General features: G+C 32.4%; 2 protein-coding genes across 3 annotated transcripts; one reads left to right on the top strand and one right to left on the bottom strand.

The window, feature by feature from the left end:
• Positions 1–1,437: 1,437 nt before the first annotated feature.
• On the bottom strand, positions 1,438–21,673 carry LOC134707557 (phytanoyl-CoA dioxygenase domain-containing protein 1-like). Of its 2 annotated transcripts, none has more exons than XM_063567433.1 (11): positions 21,619–21,673; positions 11,685–11,828; positions 11,106–11,181; positions 10,781–10,828; positions 8,859–8,914; positions 7,380–7,442; positions 6,784–6,805; positions 4,926–5,051; positions 3,557–3,685; positions 2,567–2,693; positions 1,438–1,805 (listed from the first exon to the last, which is right to left on the bottom strand). In XM_063567433.1, exons 2-11 carry the CDS (start codon positions 11,823–11,825, stop codon positions 1,748–1,750), a joined length of 846 nt encoding a protein of 281 aa, XP_063423503.1. In that variant the 5' UTR covers positions 11,826–11,828; positions 21,619–21,673; the 3' UTR covers positions 1,438–1,747. The 2 variants fall into 2 exon arrangements, with proteins under 2 accessions (XP_063423503.1, XP_063423502.1); XM_063567432.1 differs by lacking the exon at positions 21,619–21,673 and adding an exon at positions 13,172–13,383 and having other exon boundaries at positions 1,440–1,805.
• LOC134707556 (cytochrome P450 2B4-like) lies at positions 21,652–27,928 on the top strand. The gene is made up of 4 exons (XM_063567431.1): positions 21,652–22,131; positions 24,951–25,469; positions 26,630–27,070; positions 27,640–27,928. Exons 1-4 carry the CDS (start codon positions 21,786–21,788, stop codon positions 27,819–27,821), a joined length of 1,488 nt encoding a protein of 495 aa, XP_063423501.1. The 5' UTR covers positions 21,652–21,785; the 3' UTR covers positions 27,822–27,928.

Below are 27,928 nucleotides of genomic sequence, written 5' to 3' on the forward strand. Positions count from 1 at the left end.
TTGTGATCCTGTTCTTACTATGACTTGTTGTGATCCTGTTCTTACCTTGACTGTTGTGATCCTGTTCTTACTATGACTTGTTGTGATCCTGTTCTTACCTTGACTGTTGTGATCCTGTTCTTACTATGACTTGTTGTGATCCTGTTCTTACTATGACTTGTTGTGATCCTGTTCTTACCTTGACTGTTGTGATCCTGTTCTTACTATGACTTATTGTGATCCTGTTCTTACCTTGACTGTTGTGATCCTGTTCTTATTATGACTTGTTGTGATCCTGGTCTTACCTTGACTGTTGTGATCCTGTTCTTACTATGACTTGTTGTGATCCTGTTCTTACTATGACTTGTTGTGATCCTGTTCTTACATTGACTGTTGTGATCCTGTTCTTACCTTGACTTGTTGTGATCCTGGTCTTACCTCGACTGTTGTGATCCTGTTCTTACTATGACTTGTTGTGATCCTGTTCTTACTATGACTTGTTGTGATCCTGTTCTTACTATGACTTGTTGTGATCCTGTTCTTACCTTGACTGTTGTGATCCTGTTCTTACTATGACTTGTTGTGATCCTGTTCTTACTATGACTTGTTGTGATCCTGTTCTTACTATGACTTGTTGTGATCCTGTTCTTACCTTGACTTGTTGTGATCCTGTTCTTACCTTGACTGTTGTGATCCTGTTCTTACTATGACTTGTTGTGATCCTGTTCTTACTATGACTTGTTGTGATCCTGTTCTTACTATGACTTGTTGTGATCCTGTTCTTACCTTGACTGTTGTGATCCTGTTCTTACTATGACTTGTTGTGATCCTGTTCTTACTATGACTTGTTGTGATCCTGTTCTTACCTTGACTGTTGTGATCCTGTTCTTATTATGACTTGTTGTGATCCTGTTCTTACTATGACTTGTTGTGATCCTGTTCTTACTATGACTTGTTGTGGTCCTGTTCTTACTATGACTTGTTGTCTTCTTCTTACCTTGACTGTTGTGAGCTTGTACTTACGCTGACTATTGGGATTCTGTATTTACTGACAAATGACTACGAGATCCTGTAGTATTCAGACTGTGATATTTGCTCTTACTCAGATTTATGTAATCATGTACTTAATATGACTGTTGTTATCTTGCTCTTACTCTATTGTTATCGTCTACTTATCCTGACTATTGTGATTCTGCTTTACTCTGGAGAGTAGTGATCTTATACTCACCCCGGCTGTTTCCAACTTGCTCTTACTCTGTCTATTGAGATAGTGTTCTTACTTTGACTGTTGTGATTTTGTGCTTTATACTCTGACTGTTCAGATCTTGTATTTACTTTGCTTGTTGGGATCTTATACTTTATAATACTGCTAACTCATAATACCCAATCATACAATAACAAATATACAAACACACACATAAAAAACATATTTTTTACAAGCTTTTTGAAGTGCATTTTATTTATATTTAAACATATAAATTATAACTGAATCAATAGATATTAACAATCAATAAAATACAGACAGTTTTCAGTTCTGATTGCATCAATATAAAATTAATCTAGAATATATTTCTTTGTATTATATTTCATTTAACTGATTTCAACTAATAATTATAAAAGCATTGGAATCCTATCTGCAAATTCAGTAACACATAATCATCATAGAGTTAGTTTGACTTGGTGTCAGGATGAGACAATCTAAGATATTAATCTGAATATCTGTCTATATCACATGTCCATTTGAATCACCTTTTGTAAGTAACAACCATCATTCAGGAGACGTGGCATACAGGGGTGTGAATGGTACTGCTTCAGATGGTTGTAGCCTAAAAACAAAAACATGAACTAGTTATGGGTAATTTAGTTTATATATTGAAATGTACATATTTAGTATATTGTAATTGCAGTCATTGTTTCATTATGTATTTCTCTATTTTTTTTGTCATACTATACAACAAAAGTCAAACCAAGTTATAAGAGTAGCCATCACAATTTTATTTGATGTTCCAATATTGATCATTCTTTTGTTTCATATTTTTTTATTTTGTTTCATTGTTGTTTGTTCACATTTACAATAGACTATTTTCATGAGACTGACTTTTGACTGCCGAGTATATAATTTGTTAACAGGTTACCCACTCTGTGGTAAGACATACTCGTACTTGGTCAAGTAAGAGCAAACAAAGAGTAAAATCAAGCTTATGTTTGGTGCAATTTTGGGTAAAACAAGAATGTGTCCATTGTACATGGATGGCCCAATCGCACTATAATTTTCTCTGTTCAGTGGATCGTGAAATTGGGGTCAAAACTCTAACTTGGCATTAAAATTAGAAGGATCATATCATAGGGAACATGTGTACTAAGTTTCAATTTGATTGGACTTCAACTTCATCAAAAACTACCTTGCCCAAAAGCTTTAACCTGAACCAGGACAGACGGACAAATGATCAGAACAAAAAACATAATGCCCCAAAAATGGGACATAAAAGTGGAGCATAAAAATCTCCCGTTTTTCAATGATTATGTACATGTGTAAAAAACATAAAAGAGTAATCATTAAACTTTACTTATTAGTCTATATACTAACCAATTTTCCCATGAATACTTTGTATTTTTTTGGTCATACACATGAAAGGTGTAGATATTGCGTGACTGATTTGATGTATTCTTTTCACTTTTATGAACCACCTCACCATGTATCAGTACAAGACCACCTGAAAAAGCATAACATCAACAAATCATTGTATTTAACCTATAACTACCACTAAGGCACAAGTTTAATATCTTGTTTGCATTTCCATAAGTATGTGCATTTTAATGATACAATTTTTAAGATCAGATTTCTGGGAAGAACGTTATTGCCCATGACCATTAGCATTTTATTTCTAAAAGATTATTAACACTCTAGCTGACTGTTTCAATGAATCTTTGCAACATGATTTGTGTATCTACTGTAATTGTTAAAATATTTTGAATAGGTTATTATGAAAATTCATTTCATTATCCTTTCTTATAATGAAACACTTTAAAACAATTTTATAATTTAGTTTTGAATGCAACTTCATGCAGGTGTGCAGTAACTTATTGGATCATAGAAGATAAAAAATGTACACTAAGTGATTAACACAAATGTTATATTTCCCTGAACCCTGAAAAGCTTATTTATTTAGTAGTTTTTCGAGCTTTTGTTAATTTTCCTTTTTAGCAGTCAATGCAACAGACCTGTAAAACCTTATTTATAACATAAATTTATAACATAAAAAATCCTTTTTTTATGTTGAATGTTACAAATTAGATGACTTTTTAGCATTTTTGTTTTGTACTTTCATGAGCAACATGACAGGTATTGCATGCAGAGCAGGAACTGCTTGTCTTCCTGACCACTTGAGTTTATTTCCAGTTTTTGGTGGAGTATGACTTTGTGTTGATCAATCTTTGGTTTTCTATGTACTGGTTTGTTTGTCTTTTTGTATTTTGCCATGGCGTTGACAGTTTTTCTTAGACTTTAACAGTTTTGAATGGCCCCTTACAATTTTCCAGTTATTTTTAAATTTGTTTTTTTTTATTCTGTCGTTACCTTTGTTCACTGGTGCTGGTACCCACTTGTTGTCATCAAACTTTTCTACTTCACCTCTGAATGTACACGTAGGCTGACCTTCACTCTTATCAGGGTTTCTAATCATCCTTCTGTTGCCATAGATACCACCTTAAATAAATACATAATATTATACAAATTCTGATAAAAAGTTTGTTATTTGATATCCCCCAACTAACTAAATAAAATGCTAATTTATATTTCATAAAATCTATTGATTATCAGAAAACATTAAAGACTCTGAAATATTCATATAGTGAAACAAATCTAAAATTTCCTTTTGTTACTGATTTTGTGATTATAAATTTTAAGATATAAAGAAAGTATCAAAGTTTTATTTAAAGAAATCCTTAAATCAATAAAACTTAATAATTCAAAGTGTTGTACTTTTGTTTAAGGGACTTTCAATATCTGAATCAAATTAAAAAACCCTATAGTGAACGTCAAGTACATGAGCCAAAGCAATATCACACTGGCTCTGATTATTAGTGTTTGTATAAACTTTGGTGGATGGGTAAATGGTACTTACACTAATCAATCTTTAAAGTCCATACAGTGATTTCTGCAGATATCTTGTTATTTATTTGTTAGATTAATATCTGATTATGCCTGTCCCAAGTCAGAATTCTGTATTTCAGTGGTTGACATTGGTTCATGTTTGTCATATTTGTCTTGGAAATGTTTGGTGAATTGTTTTTATGCCTCACCTACGATAGTAGGGGGGCATTATGTTTTCTGGTCTGTGGCTCCGTTTGTTCGTCTGTGCGTCCATCTGTGCGTCCGTTCGTTCAGGTTAAAGTTTTTGGTCAAGGTAGTTTTTGATGAAGCTGAAGTCCATTCAACTTGAAACTTAATACACTTGTTGCTTATGATATGATCTTTCTAATTTTAAAGCCAAATTAGACTTTTGACTCCAATTTCACGGTCCACTGAACATAGAAAATGAAAGTGGGAATTTTAGGTTAAAGTTTTTGGTCAAGGTAGTTTTTGATAAAATTGAAGTCCAATCAACTTGAAACTTAGTACATATGTTCCCTATAGTAAAATATTTCTTATTTTAATGCCAAATTAGATTATTACCCAATTTCACGATCCATGGAACATGGAAAAGGATAGTGTGAGTGGGGCATCCATATACTTTGGACACATTCTTGTTTTTCATAAATTAGGCTTCTTTTTTTTTTTTTTACTATATTGAATTGTTTCATATGTTTTATGTAGGTGCATGTTAAAGCCAACCATACAGTATGGGTTTTTCTCATTGTTGAAGGCTCCACTTCATTTAAAGTTTAGTGGATAGTTTTCTCATTGGCAATCATACCACATCTCCTAATTTTCATGTGGCACATACTTTTATGAGATCCAGGAATAAAATATAAACATCCATTTTCTTCCTTGGCATCTTCCAATGCTATCCAGATTCCAAATAACTTCATAGGATCAGTGTGAAGAAAGGTGGCATCTTGATGTGGGATAACTGAAAAAATACAATTAAAAATGATTAAGTTAAAAATAAATCTCAAATTATTTATAGAGCATGCTTACTTCAATTATCGAAATGCAATTTTCTCTGAAACAATAGAAAGAATTGTGTATCAAAACATAAAGTTAAAATAACTTTTTTAATGCATGGAAGTCATCAATGGACATGCATACAAATGACCACAGTGGATCTTGGCTGTATACCAGCTTTGATTATTTGTAATATCTTCAATTTTTCACTTATTCTTACAACATTTGTATAAACTTCAAGATTATAAAAAACCGGTTTTTTTCTAAAGTGAACATTGATTGGTTAAATATTTCTCAGTGTGTTTGAATTTGTTTGATAGCCTTTTGGTCATGACTGTTTGTCTCTAATATTTAATTAACTGTGCATTTGTATTCAGATATCGCAGATCAAATTTATTCGTTCTTTGTGTAATCATACGTTTTTTGATTGAGTTAAGTCTGCTAATTGATATTTTATCGTATGTTTTTATATGTTGTGATGTTATGCTATTGTTTTAGAAAAAGGGAGAAGGTTTGGGCCCATTAAAACGTTTAATCCCGCTGCAAATGTTTGCACCTGTCCTAAGTCAGGAATCTGATGTACAGTAGTTGTCGTTTGTTTATGTAATATATACGTGTTTCTCGTTTCTCGTTTTGTTTATATAGATTAGACCGTTGGTTTTCCCGTTTGAATGGTTTTACACTAGTAATTTTGGGGCCCTTTATAGCTTGTTGTTCGGTGTGAGCCAAGGCTCCGTGTTGAAGGCCGTACTTTAACCTATAATGGTTTAATTTTTAAATTGTTATTTGGATGGAGAGTTGTCTCATTGGCACTCACACCACATCTTCCTATATCTATGTTAATATTGATTATTCTTAACCAATTGTTAGCTTGATTTTACTTCTTTTAGTTGACTTGACTCTTGACTGTTATTTCTTCAGACTATGAGGTAATATGTAATATTTAGTAATACAGGTACTACTTTTACGAGACAAAACATTGGGATAGCTGTTTGTTTGTATAAATAAAAGTCCCTAGCATTTATTGATGAAATTATGTCGATGGACTTGAGCATATGACGTGGCTGCCCTGATACATCACCTATCTGAGAAAGCTTTCATATGGTACTTATCAAACAAGGTATTCAAAAACACTTAATTTGTGTGGTACCAAACACAAATTTTCATTGGATATATATAGCAGTTTGACAAACACTAATTTTGATCATTGAGAAGCTTTTTATTTCCTTAACAATACAATGAGATTAAAATGTTTTGCTGATTTTACAGAGTTATCTCCCTGTAGTGTTATGTACCACCTTAAGTCACATCAGTAAAGTTTTTCTTGCATTGTGTAATCCATTCATGTGGTTTTGCATAAGAAAGGGTTTTTTTCCTCTGATCATGAGTGACACTATTTCTCCAACCAATCAAACATTTTATTGCTTCAGCTTACCATAGCTGCATAGCTGGAATGTTTTGAAATTTAACTATCTAAAGAAAAAATATTGCAACAGCCCTACATAGGAGAATCTACTGTTAACCAAATTATTTCCCCAACTTTAAAGAGAATATAATAACTTGGATATTATCCTCAATAAAAACATTGAAAGTATTATAAAATTATGAAGAAAAGTAGTTTGAACATGCAAAAGTAGGTGAATAAACATGCACTACTCTAGGAACTACTCTAGGATATATATATTACCTCAACATACCTTCTCCTCCTATTCCTGGTTGCTAAAATATTTAAAATGTTTAACATAAACTACAGAATACTTATGTTTCATATTAGTTTGTTTTTAAAAAAGGTTTTTAGGCCAACCTACAAATAGAGTAATTTCGTGAAACTTATGAAATTTTCCTCTCAGATTTTAAATGTATTTTTTGATAGACCATGAAACGCAAACACATGTAATAAACTGTGAAGATTAAAAGACCTATCATATGATTCTACCACATCTTTTCAAAAAGTTTACCTGCATATTTTTTTTAAGGTGGTACCAAACACTTTGACTCTTTAGTTTGACTCTTTAACAAAAATATAAAAAAAAATATATAAAAAATTTGACCACACACCTTAAAGGGAAAATACCATTAGATATACATGTATAGCAGTTTGACAAACACTAAAGAGAAGCTTAACATTTTCTTAACAATAGAATGTGATTAAAATGTTCAGCTGAATTTTAATACAGAGTATTCTCTCTGTAGTGTTATGTACCACTTTTATCTGACAAACTGACAAGGTTTGTGAATATAGATAAAGTTACTCTTTTAAAAAAAAAGACTGTCCTAGATGTGTTATTCTTACCTTGAAAATATACATACTCTGACATACAACAGGATCAACAAGACTGATTGATTTGGCTATTGCCTGTAAAAATAAACATGGAGATTTCTACTATCAATTCATATTACATATTAAGATTGAACATTTAATACCAAAATTGATTTCGTGGGGAAAAAAGTTGTAACTGTGAGCTATTGGTCACTACTGCAATGTACTGATTCTCCAACTTAAAGTATTCAGTCAACATGAAGTTGAAAAAAGATAGATATGAAAATGTAAATCAGAATATATTATGATCACATGAAGCTTGTTACCACATTTTGGAGAAAAAATTTAAACATGGCCATCATGAGTCAGAGTTTCTCTAGTTCTTAGCTGATTGACAGTGTTCCGAACCTGTTGATCATTTTTATTTTTGTAAATATTTTTTTTTTTGGTAAATCAAAGTATGGTTGTTTGATCTCAGTTATTCATTGGTCAAAATTCAATTATGTCGTTGAATTTTCTTGCATTCCTCTGAATTTCCTATTGTGATGTCATGAAACTAGAGACTCTCAAGAGCCTGTATCGCTCACCTGACTTTTCTTGGGTTTTTGAAATTATATAAAAAAAGATAAAATTTGGCTACAAAGTAACTACACTTGACTAGCACCTCAAAAGGGAAGGAACAAACATGTTTGATTTCATTCCATTCAGTGGTTTTCTAAAAGAAGAAATTTGTATGTATTTTCCATAGGGTCCTATGTTAAACTAAGTCCCCTGTTGGCAGCCATCTTGGATGATGGATCGGCTACAAAGTAACAACAATTGATCAGCACCTCATAAGGAACACTTATGCCATGTTTGGTTTCATTCCATTCAGTGGTTCTCTTGAAGAAGGCCAGGTGAGCTAAAAAGGAGACCATGCCTGATGAAGTCGTGTTAAAAGAACAAATTTTTTTTCAGATCATCTGAGAATGGTATATTAAGGTTGCTTGCATACTGAAAAAAAAACAATAGAAAAACTGATTCCACCACCAAGTCTCGTGAAATATGATATCTATTTATTTCTCTTGACAGATAAATTCTAAATATTTATAACGGTTTGCAAGCTTCGTGTTTTTGAAATTTGAAAATATAACTGTCCAGAGTGGATAAATATATTATCACACTCGATGCAGTGGTAAAATCTATCTATATATAAGTGTATACAAAAAGAAGATGTGGTATGATTACCAATGAAACAACTCTCAACAAGAGACCAAATAACACAGAAATTAACAACTATATGGTTATATATACTTATAAATATTCAGTGGCAATGCATTTGAGGCTGACTCCACTCTTAAATGACTAGTATTGCCAGTTTTCTACCAACAATGATCACTGGCATGCATAAAATAGCTAAGAGTGTAGAAAATGGCAACACAGTTTACGCCAAATATCAAACAATCTTTTTTATCCATATCAAAAGTGATGTAATACAGTTTACTATTATTTATACATTGTATATACAAATACCTTTATTCTTTCATCAAATGTCAACTTCTTAAAAACTGGATTCAGTACATGTAATGCTGTGAATAGTAAAATTAGGAGATAACTGTATGATTATCAACTGTATTGGTGGTCACAAATTAAGTTTCCTTGCAGCGTGTTAGTGGAGCCAGTAAACAGGTATTTGCAATCATCAATTGATGCTATCACAGCTTAAAGTACAATATTGTTATCTTGATTCAAATAAAAATGACAGAAAACAAGGTCAAACAAGTGAAACTGCGAGCTACTACTCACTGATAATACCCCCGCCGCAAGTGGATAATATAAATAGTGTAAAAATATGCAAGTGTTTGGTAAACAGGAAGTTGTCGAGTGATGAATCTGAAAACGCATCACACGGTATAGCTGACTTATATAAATCCTGAAACCAAATTTCAGAAATCCTTGTATTGTAGTTCCTGATAAAAATGTGACAAAAATTTTCAACTTGGCTATCATGTGTAAAATCATACAAGTGTTTGGTAAACAGGAAGTTGTCAAGTGATCAATCTGAAAAGGCATCACACTGTATAGCTGACTTAGATAAACCCTGAAACCAAATTTCAGAAATCCTTGTATTGCAGTTCCTTAGAAAAATGCGACGAAAAATATTCATGGAACAGACGGACTGACTGACGGACTGACGGAAAAACAGACAGAGGTAAAACAGTATACCCCCCCTTTTTTAAAGCGGGGGTATAATTATATTTTTCAAATCTGTGAAACATGCTCTTGCACATACATGTACATTTTCATAGCCCTTATTCAAATTGATGCAATGAAAATTGGTAACGTTATCCAATCAAAATAATCATAACAAATGATGTTGCATTATAATTAGAATTTTAAATTACTACATTGAAATCCATTGACAAAGCCATATGATTTAAGGGCTTTTAATATCTGAAGATTTTTTTCTGTAAGAGTTTCTTCATCCTTTCTTTTATCTTCATGACCTTTATTATGAGGCTTTCATAATAAAAGTTTCTGTAGATTTGCTTTTGAACCTTAAATAAGTTCTGTATTTTTTTCCTTTCATTGTACCAAATTAATGAGAAGTTCAGTATTTACGCATTCTAATCTTTCAATACTGATTATGCCATTAGCATTTCAATAAACATAATTAAGTTTAACAACATTCAAAATTTATCTCAAAATAGTGAACATGCATGGCACAATTTTTTTTATAAATATACTTTGACAGCATTATTAATAAATAATTCTTTTGAATACTATTTAAAGTAAAAGATTCATGCTATACTGTTTCTTTGCAATGGATTTTTTTATGTGAATGTAGGGATATTGCTCCCATTCAAATTGTTTGTTCTATCTCTATTCATAATATTAACTTAATATACATGTATTATTATAATGTCAGCCATGTAGTTGAGAGGAAAAATAAAGATATGAAGAAGGCCAATGGCTGAAACGTCTAAAAAAAATGTTTTTTTGATACAATTGTATTATTATAGTTAAGCCATTTCAATTGGTATTTTATAGAGTGTCTTTTTTATGTTGTGATCATGTTCCACTATTGTTTCATATAAAGGCGAAGGTTGGTACCTATTAATAGAACATTTTAACCTGCTGCATTTGTTTGCACCTGTCCTAAGTGAGGAATCTGAGGTTAAGTAGTTGTTGTTTGTTGATGTGGCTCATAAGTGTTTCTCGTTTCTCGTTTTTTATATAGATTGGACCTTTGTGTTCCCATTTGAATGCTTTACACATTTGTAGCTTGCTGTTTAGTGTGCACCAAAGTTCTGTGTTTAAAGACAGTACTTTGACCTATCACAATTTACTTTTACAAATTATGACTTTGATGAGAGAGTTGTCTCATTTCAATCATACCACATATTCTCATATATCTAATTATTTCCAAACATGTTAATTTCAAAAATATTTACCATGACCAATTTTATTCAGTGAAAGCTGTTTCTCTACTTTTAATTTTCCTGAAAAGGATCAACAAAAATATTGTCATTAGATAACTTGCTCATTGTCTTATATATATTCCTTTCACTCACTTAAGATAACTCTTTTAAAGTTAATGTAGGTATCTAATAGAATGTGAAATTGGAACTTAACATTTGAGTCTTAAATAATCTATATATTAAGTTGAATTATTTCATGTATTTGATTGTGGTTTCCACCCCATGATGGCTAACAAATTGGACCTTGTTATTAAAAGTAATATATGGTACAATAGACATTTAATGGTGAGTATCTTACCTTGTTCATCTCTAGCTCCATCTTCAAAAAAGAATCTTATTTTGTCACCACTATTCAGGAAGTAATCATCTGATGTCTGAAAGGAGGAAGTTAAAATAAAAATTTGTTCAGAAACATTGGTGCAGGAAAGGACAGTATTTTACATATATCTTTCCCCAAAGTAAGATTCAGACTTTGGCTTTAAATATATGTTTAAGATTTTTTTGGTCCATTTTTTGTGCTTTGCATTTCTTTTGAATTTTTCATCTCTTCATTTTTCACAACTTACTTTTTTTTTAGATATCTTTTCAGCATTTAAATGTTGAATCTTATAAACAATATCCAGCTATAAAGACATCAAGAAAATCATTCCTCTGACTGATTATGCATTAGCATTACTGCTTACCCTTTGCCAGTGCCATCAAGAACTTAGAAGCCATCTTAATTTCAGAAAGTGATATGTACCAAACTTCATATCAGTACACCTGTATTACAAATAATATTTTCATATCAAGTGTATCTGTTAACCTCTTATAAGGTATGCATTTAGTTGCATTTAAGTGTGGCCAGTGAAATTTGCAGACTAGATTAAATTCTTACCCTTTTCATTTCAAGTGTTGTAAATACTGTGTTGTGTTCATCTGGATTCATGTCATCTACAACTTTACCACATTCCTTCCGAATAATATCTGCCTCTGTATCTGTGATGAAATTCTCAATAAGGAGATAGCCATCTTCCATAAACTAAAATGATAAAAATGGAAAAATACTAAACCATATTTTTGTTGAGTTTTGGAGGAGAATACTACATGTAATTACTTTGAAACAGGCATCAAATTTTCACCAGCAACTTATATTTTTTGTCGTCTTAGACTACATTAAAAAAAAATCCAACCTAAAACAACTGTTCTAGGAAGAAAAGTTGAAAGGATAATACAACATGAAGCATTATTTATTTTTGATTTTAATAACTTTATTCCATCTTTAACATAACCAGAGATCAACTGACTAAAGTACATCTAGTAAAGTGCTTATTAAATATAAAGTAATTTTACCTAAATATAAAATATTTTGAAAAAAAGTTAAAAAAAATTATTTATATAAGACCAAAAGAAGTTGGGGTCAGAACAGCATTGTACAGCTAGGGCTAATATAGTCCAAATAATTAGGACATCTGGCACGGCTATTTTAACTTTATTTCTGGGACGCCTTCCTACAACATGAACATGTACTATGGCATGGCTATTTTAAATTTTCTGGGACAAGTCATAATTATTTGGACTTGGACTAATACATTAAATTTGGTTTTGGCCTTAATAAGTGGATATAAATCCCTGTCATACATACAAAAAAGTTAAAAAAAATCAACTTAGGTACGCATCATGTTAAATAAATCATAAATGGAAACTGCTACATAGACAGCTAACAAACCCGAGGCACACATGCAGTGGTGGGATGAAAGATTGTGGGGGAATATACTCAAAGAAATTTTTGAGAGTTACTGGACCACAAAGGGATGTACACAATGTATGATTATGAAGGGTCAAAGATTCTTGCCATGAAGCATGTCATTGACTGATCTTTTAAAGTTAAAAACTAACTTTTCATGAAGCAAATTTGTCAGATTTGGCCAAAATTGAAAAGATCAAAGAGAAAAAACAATTGATCACAGGAAAATATCCCAAAAAAGAAGAACATGTGTGAGTCTTACCTAAATGGGTGAGACTACGCAGCCCTGGATTTGGTTCAAGGGTAAGATATTACAGTACCCGCCCCCTAATCATTGCTAATGTTCTTGTAATTAGCGTTGTGTTAAACACTTTTTAGCACTAACATTTGTATTTAGAAATCGTATGATTACTAGCAGAATTTACCACTTAACGTTGCAAAATAATGCTTATCTAACACAGCAAAATCAACAGATCAAAAAGTTCAAGAACTTTAGAAGTCAGTTGGGAAAATTGGACGACATGACTCATGAGAGTGAATTAAGCTGTGTATAGGAAAACTATGAATACTGTTGGATGTTGTGATTCACATTTAATCAGAAGATAAAAAAAGATATTTAAGTATTAAACGTTTCTCACCTTTTGAACTTGTTTTTCCGTAAGTGCCATGGTACTTTATGTGACTAGGGGAACGAAACAAATGTTGACGAGTTTGAATTTGATTAAACTTGTGTTTAATCCTCCTTGTTTGGAGCACTTTAAATTTGGCTTCATGAATATTTTGATATAAGCGTCACTGATGAGTCTTATGTAGACGAAACTCGTGTCTGGCTTACTAAATTATAGGCACTGGCTACGGTTACATGGAAATGTAACAATAATAAAAATATTATTGTTACATCGGAGACTAATTTCCGGAATGCAAAGTTGGGTAAGGAACTGATTAATTACGAATGTTACAATAATTATTGAGGCTACGGTTATATTCATTATTGTGTAATTGTTACATGAAAAACTGCAATGAACGTTATATTTATTAAAATTTAAATCTTCTATAGTTGTGTTGCTTAATTCTTTCATGAGGGGGGGCAAGGGGTTTAACTGTTATGCTGTTATGGGGCATTTTAATTCTTTGTTATCTGTTATTCTGAAAATATATTTACTGTTAGCTGTTATTGTCCTATTCTTTGTTAGCTGTTATAGGACTTTTATCTATTTTGTTATCTGTTATTGTGAGAATCTATTTGCTGTTAACTGTTATTGAAAATTGGAATGTTAGCATTTTGACAGCCAATCTTCCGTAGAAATTGAAGATAATTGAAAATTGTGATTTGAATGGATAATAGTCTCATTGGCAAGCTTACCACATCTTCTTACAATGTATATATATCTATTGGGGTCTTTCTACTGGTAATATCAGGTGGTCCTGTATTTGCAGAAGAATTTCAGTAACATACAAATGTACATCACATAAAATCAATCGGACCCTGGACCAAATAATAAATTCCGTTGTCTGTAAACATGTAGCATTTTTTACAAATTATAATTTACTTATTACTTGTACAATAACTTATTGTATGGATTTTGTTATAAAAAAGCATTGGTACACCCTATAGATTTGTTTTATTCAATGACCACATAATAATCTTTATGTTGTACTATTACACCACGGTCCCTGATTAGGGGAGGATTGGACACCAACTAGCATGCTAAAGTTGACGCAGTCACATTCTGTATGTGCCTATTTCCTAGTCAGGAGCCTGGATTCAGTTATTATAGTTTGTTACTGTGATACTAAGTTTCTCGTTCTTTATTTTGTAGATAAATTTGACAGTTAGTTTTCTCCTTTGAATTGTTTTACATTATTACGTGGTGTGGGTTTGAATTATGGCTTTAGGAATTATACAACAACTTTTTCTTTTAGCATTTATATTATAAGTGCTATTCCCTCTCTTTTCAATTACATGGAAGCGAACCCTGACCACCATATTTTTTAAAAGTTTTTTTAACTCCTTCATATGGTGACAATTGAAGCTCAGAAACCATTGATGCAAATAATGTGTCTTTAGTTTAATTTTTCGACAAATACCCTTTTAAAAATCCTACAGCTTCTCCAATGATGTATCCAATTTTTCCATATTCTATAATTGCACATAAGATGCATGATTGGTGTTTCACTTGGTGTCATCCAAATTTTCACTAGTTCCAATTTCTATTAACAATGATTAAACTACCAGAATTGTCACTCGAGTCAATTTCTTTTATCAAAATAACCATAACTGACATGTGTGTGTCAGTAACATGTCCTGTCTCCACTGATCTTGGTATATTTTTGGATTTTATAAGTAAGTTTTATCATAGGGTCATTAAATACAAAAAAATATATATTGTGCATCAATGTTTTTTTATTACTTGTAAAGTATATATATTGCTTTTCAGAAATGAAAAATCTAAAAAGCACATTGATAATAAAGTGTCACTGGCTGCACTACTTTCAAAATTAAAAAAAAACCAACCTAAATCATTAAAAACTGATCCCTCAAATATCCTAGATTAAAAATATCCGTATATCAAAAACAGAAACTAGGAATTTCATTCAGAAAATTCCTAGTCTATACTATAACTTATTGTACAAGTTACGGAAAAATCAACCAACTAAGGCAGTACTGCCTCAATGTCCGAAACGTCTTGTTTACACAAATTACAATTCACTAATGTTTATATAATCATTGTATTATGATGTTTTTGTATCTTGCCTGACAAGGGCCCATGATTGGTATAATAAAATAATGTCTAATGTCTAATGTCTATACTAAGATCTATGAGTAATCTACTGGTTTGGTCCTGCCCGACAGATTTATTTCATATTTCAGTTACTGTTATCTGTTATTGTCCCTTTTCAATTCCTTGTTATCTGTTTTTCATCAAATCAATTCACTATTTTGCTGTTATGGGGACCCCCCTTGCCCCCCTCTTTCATATGTAATAAACAATACTTGTAATAATGATACATACTTACCAACTGTCACTATTTGCGGGGGATTTCCCCCTTGGAGGCTTTTTTGTCCACAATTTTAAACAAAACAGTTAATTTTCAATGACTTTAGGTTTGTGAAAGTATGAAGAAGTAAAAAAACAACATTAGAATGTATTTGAATGCCCCCTTGAAGGTTTCTATAGATACAAGATCATACAAACGCAGCTTTAAAAAATGAAACAGCAAAAGCAAAGTTTTCTAATCTATAACAGCTAAGTTGGATACTAAAATCTGAGTTAAACCTAAAATCCGAAATGGACGGTAATGCGATCAGATTCAAAGACGACAGGAAACTGCACAACATGTTCCAACCAAAATAGTGCTTGTCCCATCGTACATTGCTATTTTTCATGTAAGGCAGCAACCATTTGATTCCGGGGGCGGGGGTTTGGGGGGGGGGGGTTGGGGGTGGGGGGGGGGGGGGCTATGTTTTTTTCTTTCTGTACACACTTTTTTTTTAGCGACAAACCGAAAACTACCTTTGTTGTACATTCTAGAAATTCTAGAACACAAATGCATGTTCAAACGTCAGCTTCTCTTTGTTATTGTTATGTAAAGAATATAGAAAGTGTTCGAAAGGCCTTTCCACTGTTAGTTCGGTATAATAAAACAAAGTGGCCCCGTAAAATTGATGAATATCTACAATTGTCAACCCTCAAAAGTTATTTCACTTCGGGCTGCGCCTTCATTGAAATAACCTTCTCGTGTTGACAATTTTGGATATTCACCTTTTCAACGGGCTATAATTGTATATTGTTACATTCGTTATTAATCAGGTCCTTACCCAACCATGCATTCCGGCATTTAGTCTCCAATGTAACAATAATATTTTTTATTATTGTTACATTTTCATGTAACTGTAGCCAGTGCCTAATTTATAATCCTGGTACCTTTGAAAACTTTAACTGTCTATAAAAATGCTTGCCTGAATTTATAAAGTTGCCACAGAGTGTGATGATTGTTGGTTTATGTTTGATATAATAAAATAGATATATCTGGCAGGGAGATTGGGTTTAAATACTCGATTTTTTTCCCCATTTTGTTATGAATTTCAAGTTTCTAACCTGGCTTTTATTTAGAACCTATACGCTGGTAAAAGAGGGACAAAATATACCAGATAGATATTCAAACTCATAAACTGACAACGTCATCGTGACTAAAAAAGGAATAAACAAATAGTCAAACATTACTGAGTACACAGTGGCGCCCGTTGTGTTGCGTATTTTAGTGCAAACCCGGTATAAGTCTAATCATTCTGTAGGTCACATTCGTTAAATGGCAACGGGATTGTATTATTACGACATAAGGAACACATATCCGCTACCATATGTGAAACGGATATAGGTTACATAAGAAGCAGGTCAATCCAAAAATTAAAAATGCACTCTTTATATCAAATATCTTCAGATATAAGACTTGTAAATTGGTATGAGTGGCATGTCTTCTAAAAAAAAAGACTTCTTGGAGAATCACGACTAGTTACCATAATTAGAATTTAAGGCAAAATCCAATCCGGACTTGAGTAGGAGAGCATTGGAAAAAAAATCAGGAAAATTGTGCATTATACGACTAAGACTATTGGGTAGAAAAACAAAAGTGCTTTGAAAATTTTAACTTTTTATAAACAGTAAAAACCAAACAAGGTAACATACAGAAACTGAGGGAATCCTACGTACTCTCATAAAGAACAAGCCGGGTGCGTCGACAATGCAAGTCTTTCGTGCTTAGAAGGCACTATCGCCATGCATATATTCGAACATTCTCATTTAAAATGTCACAATCAGGCATAGAACACACTCAATAACTAAACTACAGATTAAAACGACTATCAAGAACTTTTGATTAGGGGACCCTCTTATTGATCTAAAGGGAGAAGGCGCTCCAGTCTTGCTTCAGTGTTTCCCTATATAATCAACAATGTTTTCCACATAAAAGGGTGCCCCCCCCTCCTGGATCTGCCTATGGCTATATTGGGATCTCAACATCTAATTAGGCCGCTAGTGAGCATGGTGAGATGAGACACCAACACAGTTGTATCGGTCACCCGATGGTTAATTGTAACTCGGTGTATGACAATTTCTTTCTCAAAAAAGGGTTTAAACGTAATTCTAACGAGAACGGCTTGTACAAATATTGGTTATTTTATCGATCGAAACGTACGAAAATGCCTGAAGTATGTTTGGCTGTCTGTTCCCGGTTCCTCCCCGTGAATAATGTACATTGAGGTTTCATGTTTGGTAAGTTTAAACACTAACATCAGGGTAAATATATGTTGTTTTGATAACAATATGTAAATAAAATGTTAACAGCTTGAACATATATGAGACAATATCTGAAAAAGTCGATTTTTTGGCAATAAGAAAATACAAAAAAAAAATATCTTTAGACCCGGTATTTTAATAGCACGAATCGAAGAACACACATTGTGGATCTAGGAACTGTTGTCTGTACATACAATTGTTTAATAAGGAAGCAATGGCTATTTTAAAAATTGTACAAAAAAAATCCAGTTCTTTCCTGTTACCAAAGTGAACCAATTTTAAAAAGTTTCTAATGGGAGTAAGAAATAAGTTTAAGACACTATTTGTGGTTTACTAGTATATTCTGCTATAGTTTATCAAATGCCAATTATTGATTTTAGCATTTGCAATACAAAAGGTTTAGAAATATACTTAATTATAGTCAGATATGTCGGTAACATGAAAGAATCTTGAGTAACAGGACAACGGTAACAGGACAGAGTTGGTAACAGAAAGGATTTTTCTGCTTTATTTTAAAGTTTAAGAAAAATACATCATTTTAGATTGGTCACAATTGTAAGATAACAGCAAACAATGTCATTTATCCTTTAAAACTATTTGCAAGATGAAAAATCTGCCTAGGTAATGAAAAATTCTAAAATAAATTCCTTGCTGTTACTATCTACTATACTAGAATTGCACAATGTTCTCTGCTGTTATCAAAGGGAAAAACTCTATTTTTTTATTCAATATACTGTGTATTATTTTGAAATTTATTGGATAAGGTGGTGATAACATAAATTAAATGAAATGGTTGGCATATAGTAGATAAACCTTTCGATTCTTTAGTGAAATTGTCTTTAGCATTCTTCCTATTACTGATGATGGTTATGCTGTAACAGAAAGGAATTACGCGATAGTTTTTGTCCTTTTTATCACATTAAATGTAAGTGTATTTCCAGTGACATATAACATTTAAAAAGATGATATAAAAACACACCTAATGTTGTGGTGCATACATAAAATTATTCTCAGAAAGTGTAAGAAAAGGCTATAACAGGATATATAGAACACCATAAAGTATTTTTCTATAAATTCGTACCTTGGAAGGGCTTGAATTTTCAAACCTGGACGCCTTTCCATCTATTTCTTTGTACTAATGCATTCAGGAAATGATGCTCTTCACAATACATAATGGGAAAATAACTCTTGGTCTTGTAAACGTTTCCACAGGTGAAAAAAACTCAGTGGTAACAGGAGGGAAATCACCTCTGGGGACACATTTTTTTTTGTCTTTAAATTTGCTTAATTTTATTACATGCTATAGTTATAATATAAAAAGACAAATAAAGGGCAAGTTTATTATATAATTTATCATATATGTGAGAATCGGACGCCTGTTTAATTAATTTGGATATTATTTGAATGATTTAGTTTTCCAAAAAACACAGGGGACAACATTATTTTAGGGTGGGGGGGGGGGGTTGAACATTTAAATTACAATATTTTATTGGAAGAAATATAAGAATGAGTGTTTAATTGTCAGGGGTTGGTGCATTATATAATTTAGTTTATACTGAAACTTGAAATTTTCAAAAAAGATGGTTGAATAAAAAAATAATTGCTGGTGAAGTTAGGGACATGGAAAATCGACTTTTTCAGATATTGTCTCATATATATTAAATATTGCGATAAAATTGAGAATAACGAGAATGTTAACGGTAATTTTGTGGGTACATAACACACACATTTTATACTTATTGGAACACTATCGTTGAATTATTTACTACGCATGATTTTATACCAGCAGTCTGACAAGTCATGTAGCTCGGTATCCATAAAGTCCTTATGTTACGAAGTTTCAACGTGATGGAGGAGGATATTTTGGACAGACTCTTACTTTTACTTTTTCTTAAAATGGTACAATAAAAAAGGTAACATTGCTAAATTTTTACAATTTGCAATAAATAAAATTATTTAATTAACCAATCATATAACTTCAATTTATGAGATAGATAATAATAATAAGTTAAATGATTAAGCATTGTACTAATAAAGATTGATTTACTCTAACAGTTAAATCTAAGGGAGATAATTGTATCATTTTTTTCAATAATTATACATCGGCAACCGTACCGTCACAATTATTAATAATCTATTTCTTCTAATTTAGTCCTTTCATCATGAATCCATGTAACATTCACGCTCCCCTATGATATATATAACACATATGTAGTAGATATATATACTATCAGAGACACGTTACGGTACTACCATATAATATACCACGGGGGGGGGGGGGGGGGGTTAACTTCCTATTATTGGGTATACGGGGATGTGCCAAAAGTATGGGTCATAATTTTGCGAGATTTTATATAAAATGACCTCCTTTTTAATGACATCCTATTTTAAAATGCATTTACGTTTGATAACTGTATATTGATTTGGGGTATATGATCTATACATATCATATATAAATATGCACCAAGCGATGTCAATTCATATATAAAAACTTAAGGGTAGCTGGTATATTTATGAATTATGAGTGATGATGAGTTAGTCCTTATATAAGCATGGGTCATATTTTAAGCATTGTATATAAGTATAGGTCATTCTCATCCTGCCGCATGTGGAGCAGGATCTGCTTACCCTTCCGGAGCACCTGAGATCACCCCTAGTTTTTGGTGGGGTTCGTGTTGTTTATTCTTTAGTTTTCTATGTTGTGTCATGTGTACTATTGTTTTTCTGTTTGTCTTTTTCATTTTTAGCCATGGCGTTGTCAATTTGTTTTAGATTTACGAGTTTGACTGTCCCTTTGGTGTCTTTCGTCCCTCTTTTCTGAAATATATATAACTATAGGTACTGAATTTCAGTGAATGTTATATTAAAATGGGTCCGTTTTTTTAGGCAAAAATGGCACATCCCTACCAAAAAATATACGAGTTAACCCCCGTGATAATATACATTATATTATACCTGGAGTCCATTACTAGCACAGGTACTTTTTTCTGTCAATATGGGGTTTTCTATCCATACCCGTACGAAAAATTGACAGAAACAAATGCCTGTGTTTACTAGACTAATATTATGGACTTAGAAATGATCACTTATTACTGTACTAATCATGTGTTTGACTTAAGTTTGGAAACCGACATGATCGACACATCAAACGCAGTGATAAAAGAGATGATTCAACTCTCCCCTGGCCATTCCAATACTGTTATCTTCCCGGAATTTTTATTGGAATATTTTTTTTATAAGCATCTGAATATTATGTAGCATAAATATAATTTATGATATCTTCAAGTTAATACTATATTTCAAACGGCTAACCCCTTGCATTTTCTGACAATGATTTTCTTGGAAGGGAATTGCTGCCGTTCCAATGGTCAAAGGTCCACTGAAACAGTACCCTTCTGTAGCCATTTTTTTACGAACTTTTCAAACTTCAATTGTCTCAAAACTACAGATATAATGATTAATAGAGATAGGCCATTTTGTACATATTCCAAGGGGAAACTTGATGCAAAACATTATGTTTTACTGCCCCAATTCATTTAATAGAAAAAGAGGACTTTGTGGCAAATAAATCAAGATTTTTATAGAAAATCCATTATGATAATAATCCGATCAATATAAGTATTTATAGCAATTTTTGATTGTTGACGATTAAGGCATGTTTTAATGTTCATTTGACCAAAACATTGCAAAAACAAGCATTTTAATATTCAATTATGAAATTTGAGAGAGTAATATTAAGTAAAACCAGAACTTTTGTTGTTTATTTTTAACTAAAACATGTAAAATACCTGTGTTCAGTATATTGGAGCGTTGTGCTAAATATTGAACTTAACACCAATTTCCTCCATGATATAATTATATTACTAAGAGAATTATACACGTTTGTTAATAGCTTGTTTTTACCCATAGGATATAACCTTTTATGAAAGATGTTTGAACGTTAGAATTCCTGACAATGATTGTGTTCTGGATTGATATGTCTTTGTTTGACATATTATTATTTCTAATCTTTGTGCTGTCTTCTGTGTTATGGCTTCGATCAAGGAGACCAGCAAATTACCCTCCAGGACCGACACCATTACCTATCATAGGAAATCTGCATAATGTAGCCAAGAAGGACTTCATGCAAGCAATAAGGGATCTACGACACAAGTATGGTGATATAATAAGTCTATCGTTGGGATCATACTGGGTAGTATTTGTGAACGGCAGTGAAAATTTGAGAGAGTTATTTGTAAAAAATGCTAACGAAACTTCAGACAGACCACCGTTATTTATTTTCAAACTTGTTAAAAATAAAGGTAAGTAATACTAAGTTACCAGGGGCGGATCTAGGATTTTCAGTTAGGGAGGGCGCAAAATTTAATAATCGCGGAGCGAGGCGAAAAATTTTTGGAGGTTTTTTTAGGTAAAATTATTGAAATATTTTTCTTAAGGGGTGAAATGTAGATAGCTCGAACTATTGTGTGTTAAAATAAGCGAGGAATTCAAGTTTAAAGCTGAAACAGCCTTAATCCACACCTGACAACAATCTACAGATAGACGGGCGGACAGAGTGAGACGAGACAGATCTAACCAATATATTTTTCAAACGAAAAGTTCTACTTTTACCAGCAATTTTTAATTGTCCTTTCATACTATCTGTTTTCTACTTTTTTGATTTTCGGAGGTCGTGCCAGACTTCACTGTGTTCGCCACAAACAACTAAAATCAGAATGAGATGCATTTACGCAGATATTTTAATTGGGATCCCAAGCATACGGTAATACGGTACAGAATTCGGCTAACTAATTAGGTTGCAAGGGAGAAATGAATATAAACACAGAGATACAAATTAATAAACTAACCTTTCGCTTAAAACAGTATTTCTATCTTTCATTACGGATATCATAAAAGAATTTCACCTGCCGACTGTTTTCTGGACCGTGTCATGATGAAATTGTGAAAGTGATTTAGGGATGTTTTGGAACTTCGATTAATCAAACAAATTGATTATAAAAACCGAAAACACAATGTTATAGCTGTTTTTACTTTAACAGCTAAAAACCTATTATATCTGTCATCAAACGCAGCTCCGCGTTTGACACATTCCTTTCAAATTATTGATAGAACTTTGATAAAGCGTAGGTCAGTTGATTAGTAATCACGTTGATTCTGTGAAACTGACTGTTTTATTTATACTTAGTTAAAATAAGATTGAATGGTCTCTTCTGATACTTGAAAAATGTTGAAGTCAACCCATACTTTGCAAATTTTAGGGGGGGCGCACGCCCGCCACGCCCCCGCCTAAATCCGCCCCTGGTTACACTTGCTATACAATTACATCTAATTATGTTATGGTATCTGTAAATTTTGTAAACCCTTTATGCGAGAACACGAAACAGTTTAAAAATATATATTAAAAGTATATAATACATGATATGTGTAAAGTTGTTTTTTTAGAAACAAGTGCCTGTGATAAATTTCTGTAACAAATCCTTTCTTCTAAATATAAGGATCAAAATCGATTGTTACTAGAGTTACTGTACATTTTTCTGCATACAAATTTATGACGCAATCATGTCTCTAAGAACTTGTATGTTTCATAAATGATGGAATTTTAATTCCAGAAAAATAGCCGATCGTCTTTTCATGTGATAGTCACACCTGTCTTCTAAACGCAAATCTATTTTAAAATGGTAGATCTGTTTCTAATCATTAAATATGATTGATTATAACGTGTATCACAAATTGTCCACCTGTTAATATGCCCTTATTTTATCGCTTATTTATCTATTTAATCTGTTATCTGTTTGCCATTTATAAATTTGATTTTTTTTCTTTTTCTTTTAGTCTTTCTGACCTTATTTGTCCTTGAAATGTTTTATCTGTTGAGTGTTATGTCAAAAATATCTTTTATCATACATCTCTTACAAATTTTATCGCTAACTTCTTAAAATGTCCGCCTATGACGGCTAATACTCAGAACTCCTAAATTGTTTTCTCCATGTGTAGCTTTTACAATTATCACCACAATTGTATGTACTCAATCTTGTTGATTCGTTTCATATTTGATATCTAAAACGCCCCAACATGTATATTCCAATCAAAACTTATTTGTGCTGCTGATATTAAATTGAAAAAAAACCCGATTCCCTAGTTAGCTGTAACGTATTTAGACAAACACGTCTACCACTTATCATCTTTTTTCCCCGGCTATTGATTTCATCGTTCATATCATCATGTTCGTAAGCCTCACATATGATTTAAAAAAAATATTCGGCACCTTTTTGAATTTTGAATCTGCATCGTCAAATAAACTCATCATAGATACCAGGATTAAATTTTGTATATACGCCAGACGCGTGTTTCGTCTACAAAAGACTCATTAGTGACGCCCGAATCCAAAAAGGCCAAATAAAGTACGAAGTTGAGGAGCATTGAGGACCAAAGTTCCTAAAAGTTTTGCCAAATACAGCTAAGGTAAACCATGCCCGAGCAAACAGAGAACTTGTTATGATTGACTTTCTCTCTACTTCAAACTGCCAGTGAGATAAATTGACGTGATCATGTATTATTCGTTTTGTCTTATACAGTATCTTTTATTCAATTTGGCCTACAAGTAATCAGTTTTTCTTTCTTTTTCTATTTATTACCGTTGCCTGATATGTCTTTATATATCCAGTTTCCAATTTATACCCACTGCTTTTTGTCATACTGGTCATATGGCAACTCATGATAGACGCATCTTATTGTCTTTGTTTGTGATTTTTATTAACAATCTCTTAACTGTCCAGAAATTTAAAATTTCCACTTGGTAGGAATACTTTGGTCTAGTTCATTACTTATAACGGAAGTATGTATCAAACGCACGCGAGTACTGACACAAAATGCAGAATGTACTCATGAATTCCGAGAGGTTTCCCGTATTTGTGTCTATGAAATCTAGCGCCTGTAAATACAAACAAAAAGAAGAGAGAATTCACGGACATCCGCACATGTGGTTCATAACTGTACTTCTCTGTGAATAAAGTTTATGCAATTTGATAAATTGCTTTCAATCTTTGTAAACATATTGTTGATTTACCAATCATAAAACTACACAAACGTACTACATGTTGTATATTATTGTGTTTTGTAGGGGTTATAGCTAGCAGTGGTGCTAACTGGAAGCATCAAAGAACTTTTGCTCTTTCAAAGTTACGAGACTTTGGTTTTGGGAAGAGGAGCTTTGAATCTAGTATATTGGAAGAAATTGAAAACTTTCTTAATTTATTTGAATCTTTCAGAGGAAAGTCCTTTGATCTACCGGGTATAATTCGGACCAGTTTGTCCAACAATGTCATGTCCATTACTGTTGGACGAAGGTTTGAATATGATGATCCTAAATTTAGATATTTTGTGAATCTTCTTGACGAAGTTAATAATACAGCAGCCCTCTCTGGTGCACTTAATTTCATTCCAATCCTTGAAAAACTACCTGGAGATCCGTTTGGAGCCAAACGCATTTTAGAAGTTGCTAACGAGTTTTTCGATAATTTTTTCGGCGAAGAACTAAAAGAGCACAGAGAGACTTTGGACGAGAACAATATTCGAGATTTCATTGATGCGTACTTGGTTCAAATGAAGACAGCAGAACCAAGCAATGAATATTATACAGGTAAAAATCGAATATTGTTGACTTTGGTATTTGCAGAAGTATTTTTATTAAGAAGAGTAAGGTTTCGTGTGGAAGACACAGTATGACATACACTATTTGTGTATTTCCTTATCAGTTGTTGTTTTTATCGGAAAGATGTTTCATTGGCAACCTCAGCATCATATTATCATATTCAGTATGTTTTGTTAGCCAAAGTGTTGATGTCTTAGTAGTTACATCCCAAACTTAAAAAGTCTTATTATTATTAACTCTCTTTTCTGTAGCTTTTGAAGTAATGAATCAATGTTATTTTACAATGAATAACCTGATGTAAATACAGATGAGCAAATACAAAACGGATCAGGAATAGGGCTATTTATTCCTTTATTCTTTAATTAAGTATGCCATATTTTCTCTTTCATAATTTTGTAATCTTGGTTTTCTATTATGTATATTTAAGCACCTAATTATTGTCTATTTCCTTATTGTGTCAATTTTGATCTCTTGACTTATTATTTGCCATTGTTCTCTATTCTGTGAACATCGTAATAAAGCTAACACCATGCTTTCAACTCATGACACCGAACTAATAAACAAAGGCACCAGTAGTATACCGCTGTTCAATAGTCATAAATCGATTAAGAGACAACAAATTTGTGAGGAAAACGCATCAACCATTAGAGGAAAACAATATATGGAACAACAGAAACACTGAACTACTACAAAAACAAAGTCCAACATACATAGAAAGTGACTATTGCATAACAACTGCGCATGTCATATTCGTGACTTGGCACATGACATTTTAAGTAGACATGGTGCACATGGCTTTTAACCAGATTTTAAAGCTAGCCAAACCTCCCGCTTATGAATTATACTGGATATTAAGGCAGCTTGTGTTCACATTTATTGTTTATTGCCAAAAAGGACATGCACGCAACATGACAACAGCATTTCAAATAAGGCTTCATTGACAGATGCTGAAAAATTGAAAACGCAGCATAAAAATCAAACTTAAATTGTTAGTGCATTCCTTTTTTACTGGACCATTTTCTTTTTTTTAAAAGCATAACATCAGTTGAAATAAAAAATCTCACTAGTTATATCTTTATTATTATCTCGGTACCAGTATACATTATACTACTGTTCGAAGAATACCTAATATTTTCAGTATTTTACAGATGAGCAATTGCTGTCTGTAATAGCGGATCTTTTTGGTGCCGGAACAGAAACTTCGGCGACAACTATAGAATGGGCGTTTGTTTACCTGATGAATGATATGGACGTTCAGATCAAAATGAGACAGGAAATCGACGACATAGTTGGCACTGGACGTCTCCCCACTATGTCGGACAAACATAATCTACCTTACTGCGAAGCTGTCGTTATTGAGACTTTCAGACTTGGAAATGTAGTGCCATTTTCTCTGCCACATAACGTTTCTGAAGATATATATTTTAAAGGATATATAATACCGAAAAACGCAGTTATTATGCCATGTCTTGATTCTGTTGCTCATGATGAAAACCTATTTCCAGACAGCCACTCTTTTAAGCCTGATAGGTTTCTTGACGGAAATGGGAAAATATATGGGCAGGACAAGATACTGTCGTTTTCCTTAGGTATGTTTTTATTTTCAGATCATGATTAAAAGGTTGCTTATACTTGTTTAGAAGCTTCATGATAATTATCAAATACAAAAGTGTTTGAAGGTCGTAAACAAACAGCACGAGGCACTAACATGGAACAAGACAAAACTGTACAAAAAGTAAAGTAACAAAAATACTGAACTACAAGGAAAATTTAAAACAGAAAGTCCCTTAACAAATGGCAAAATCAAAAGCTCAAAAGCATCATACGAATGGAAAACAACTGTCATATTTCTGACTTAGTACAGGTTTATCCTTATGTAGAAGATGGTGGATTGAACCTGATATTTTACCTATCTTAACCTCTCATTATTTGTATGACTGTAGCACAATTTTATTTTATATTGATAATAAATAAAGACAACAGTAGTATACTGGTGTTCAAAGTCATAAATAGACAAATTTACAAATTGAAACATATGTAAATTGTAATGAATTGTGTTTGTTTTAAATATATTATTATGTAGTTGCAGTTGGCATTTGTAGTTAGCTATTTTAACAGTATACTGAAGAAATAGTAACATACTTGATTTATATTGTAGGAAGAAGGGTCTGTTTGGGAGAATCACTTGCCAGAATGGAAGTGTTTCTATACCTAACAGCTTTAGTTCAAAGGTTCGAAATTCTACCACCAGAAGGAGAAAGTCCTCCGCCAGTGAAAGGACAGTTGGGCGTTACATATTCTCCTGGTAGCTTCAAACTGAGAGCAATTTCTCGGAATTGAACTAAGATTACTTTTATCAATGGAATTATATATATATCATTAACCATTATAAATAAAGAGAAAACAAAACAGTGCATAGCAATTTTGGTACATGAAATATATAATCC

Source organism: Mytilus trossulus, chromosome 2 (genome assembly GCF_036588685.1).
Source record: "Mytilus trossulus isolate FHL-02 chromosome 2, PNRI_Mtr1.1.1.hap1, whole genome shotgun sequence".
Taxonomy (NCBI): Eukaryota; Metazoa; Mollusca; class Bivalvia; order Mytilida; family Mytilidae; genus Mytilus; species Mytilus trossulus.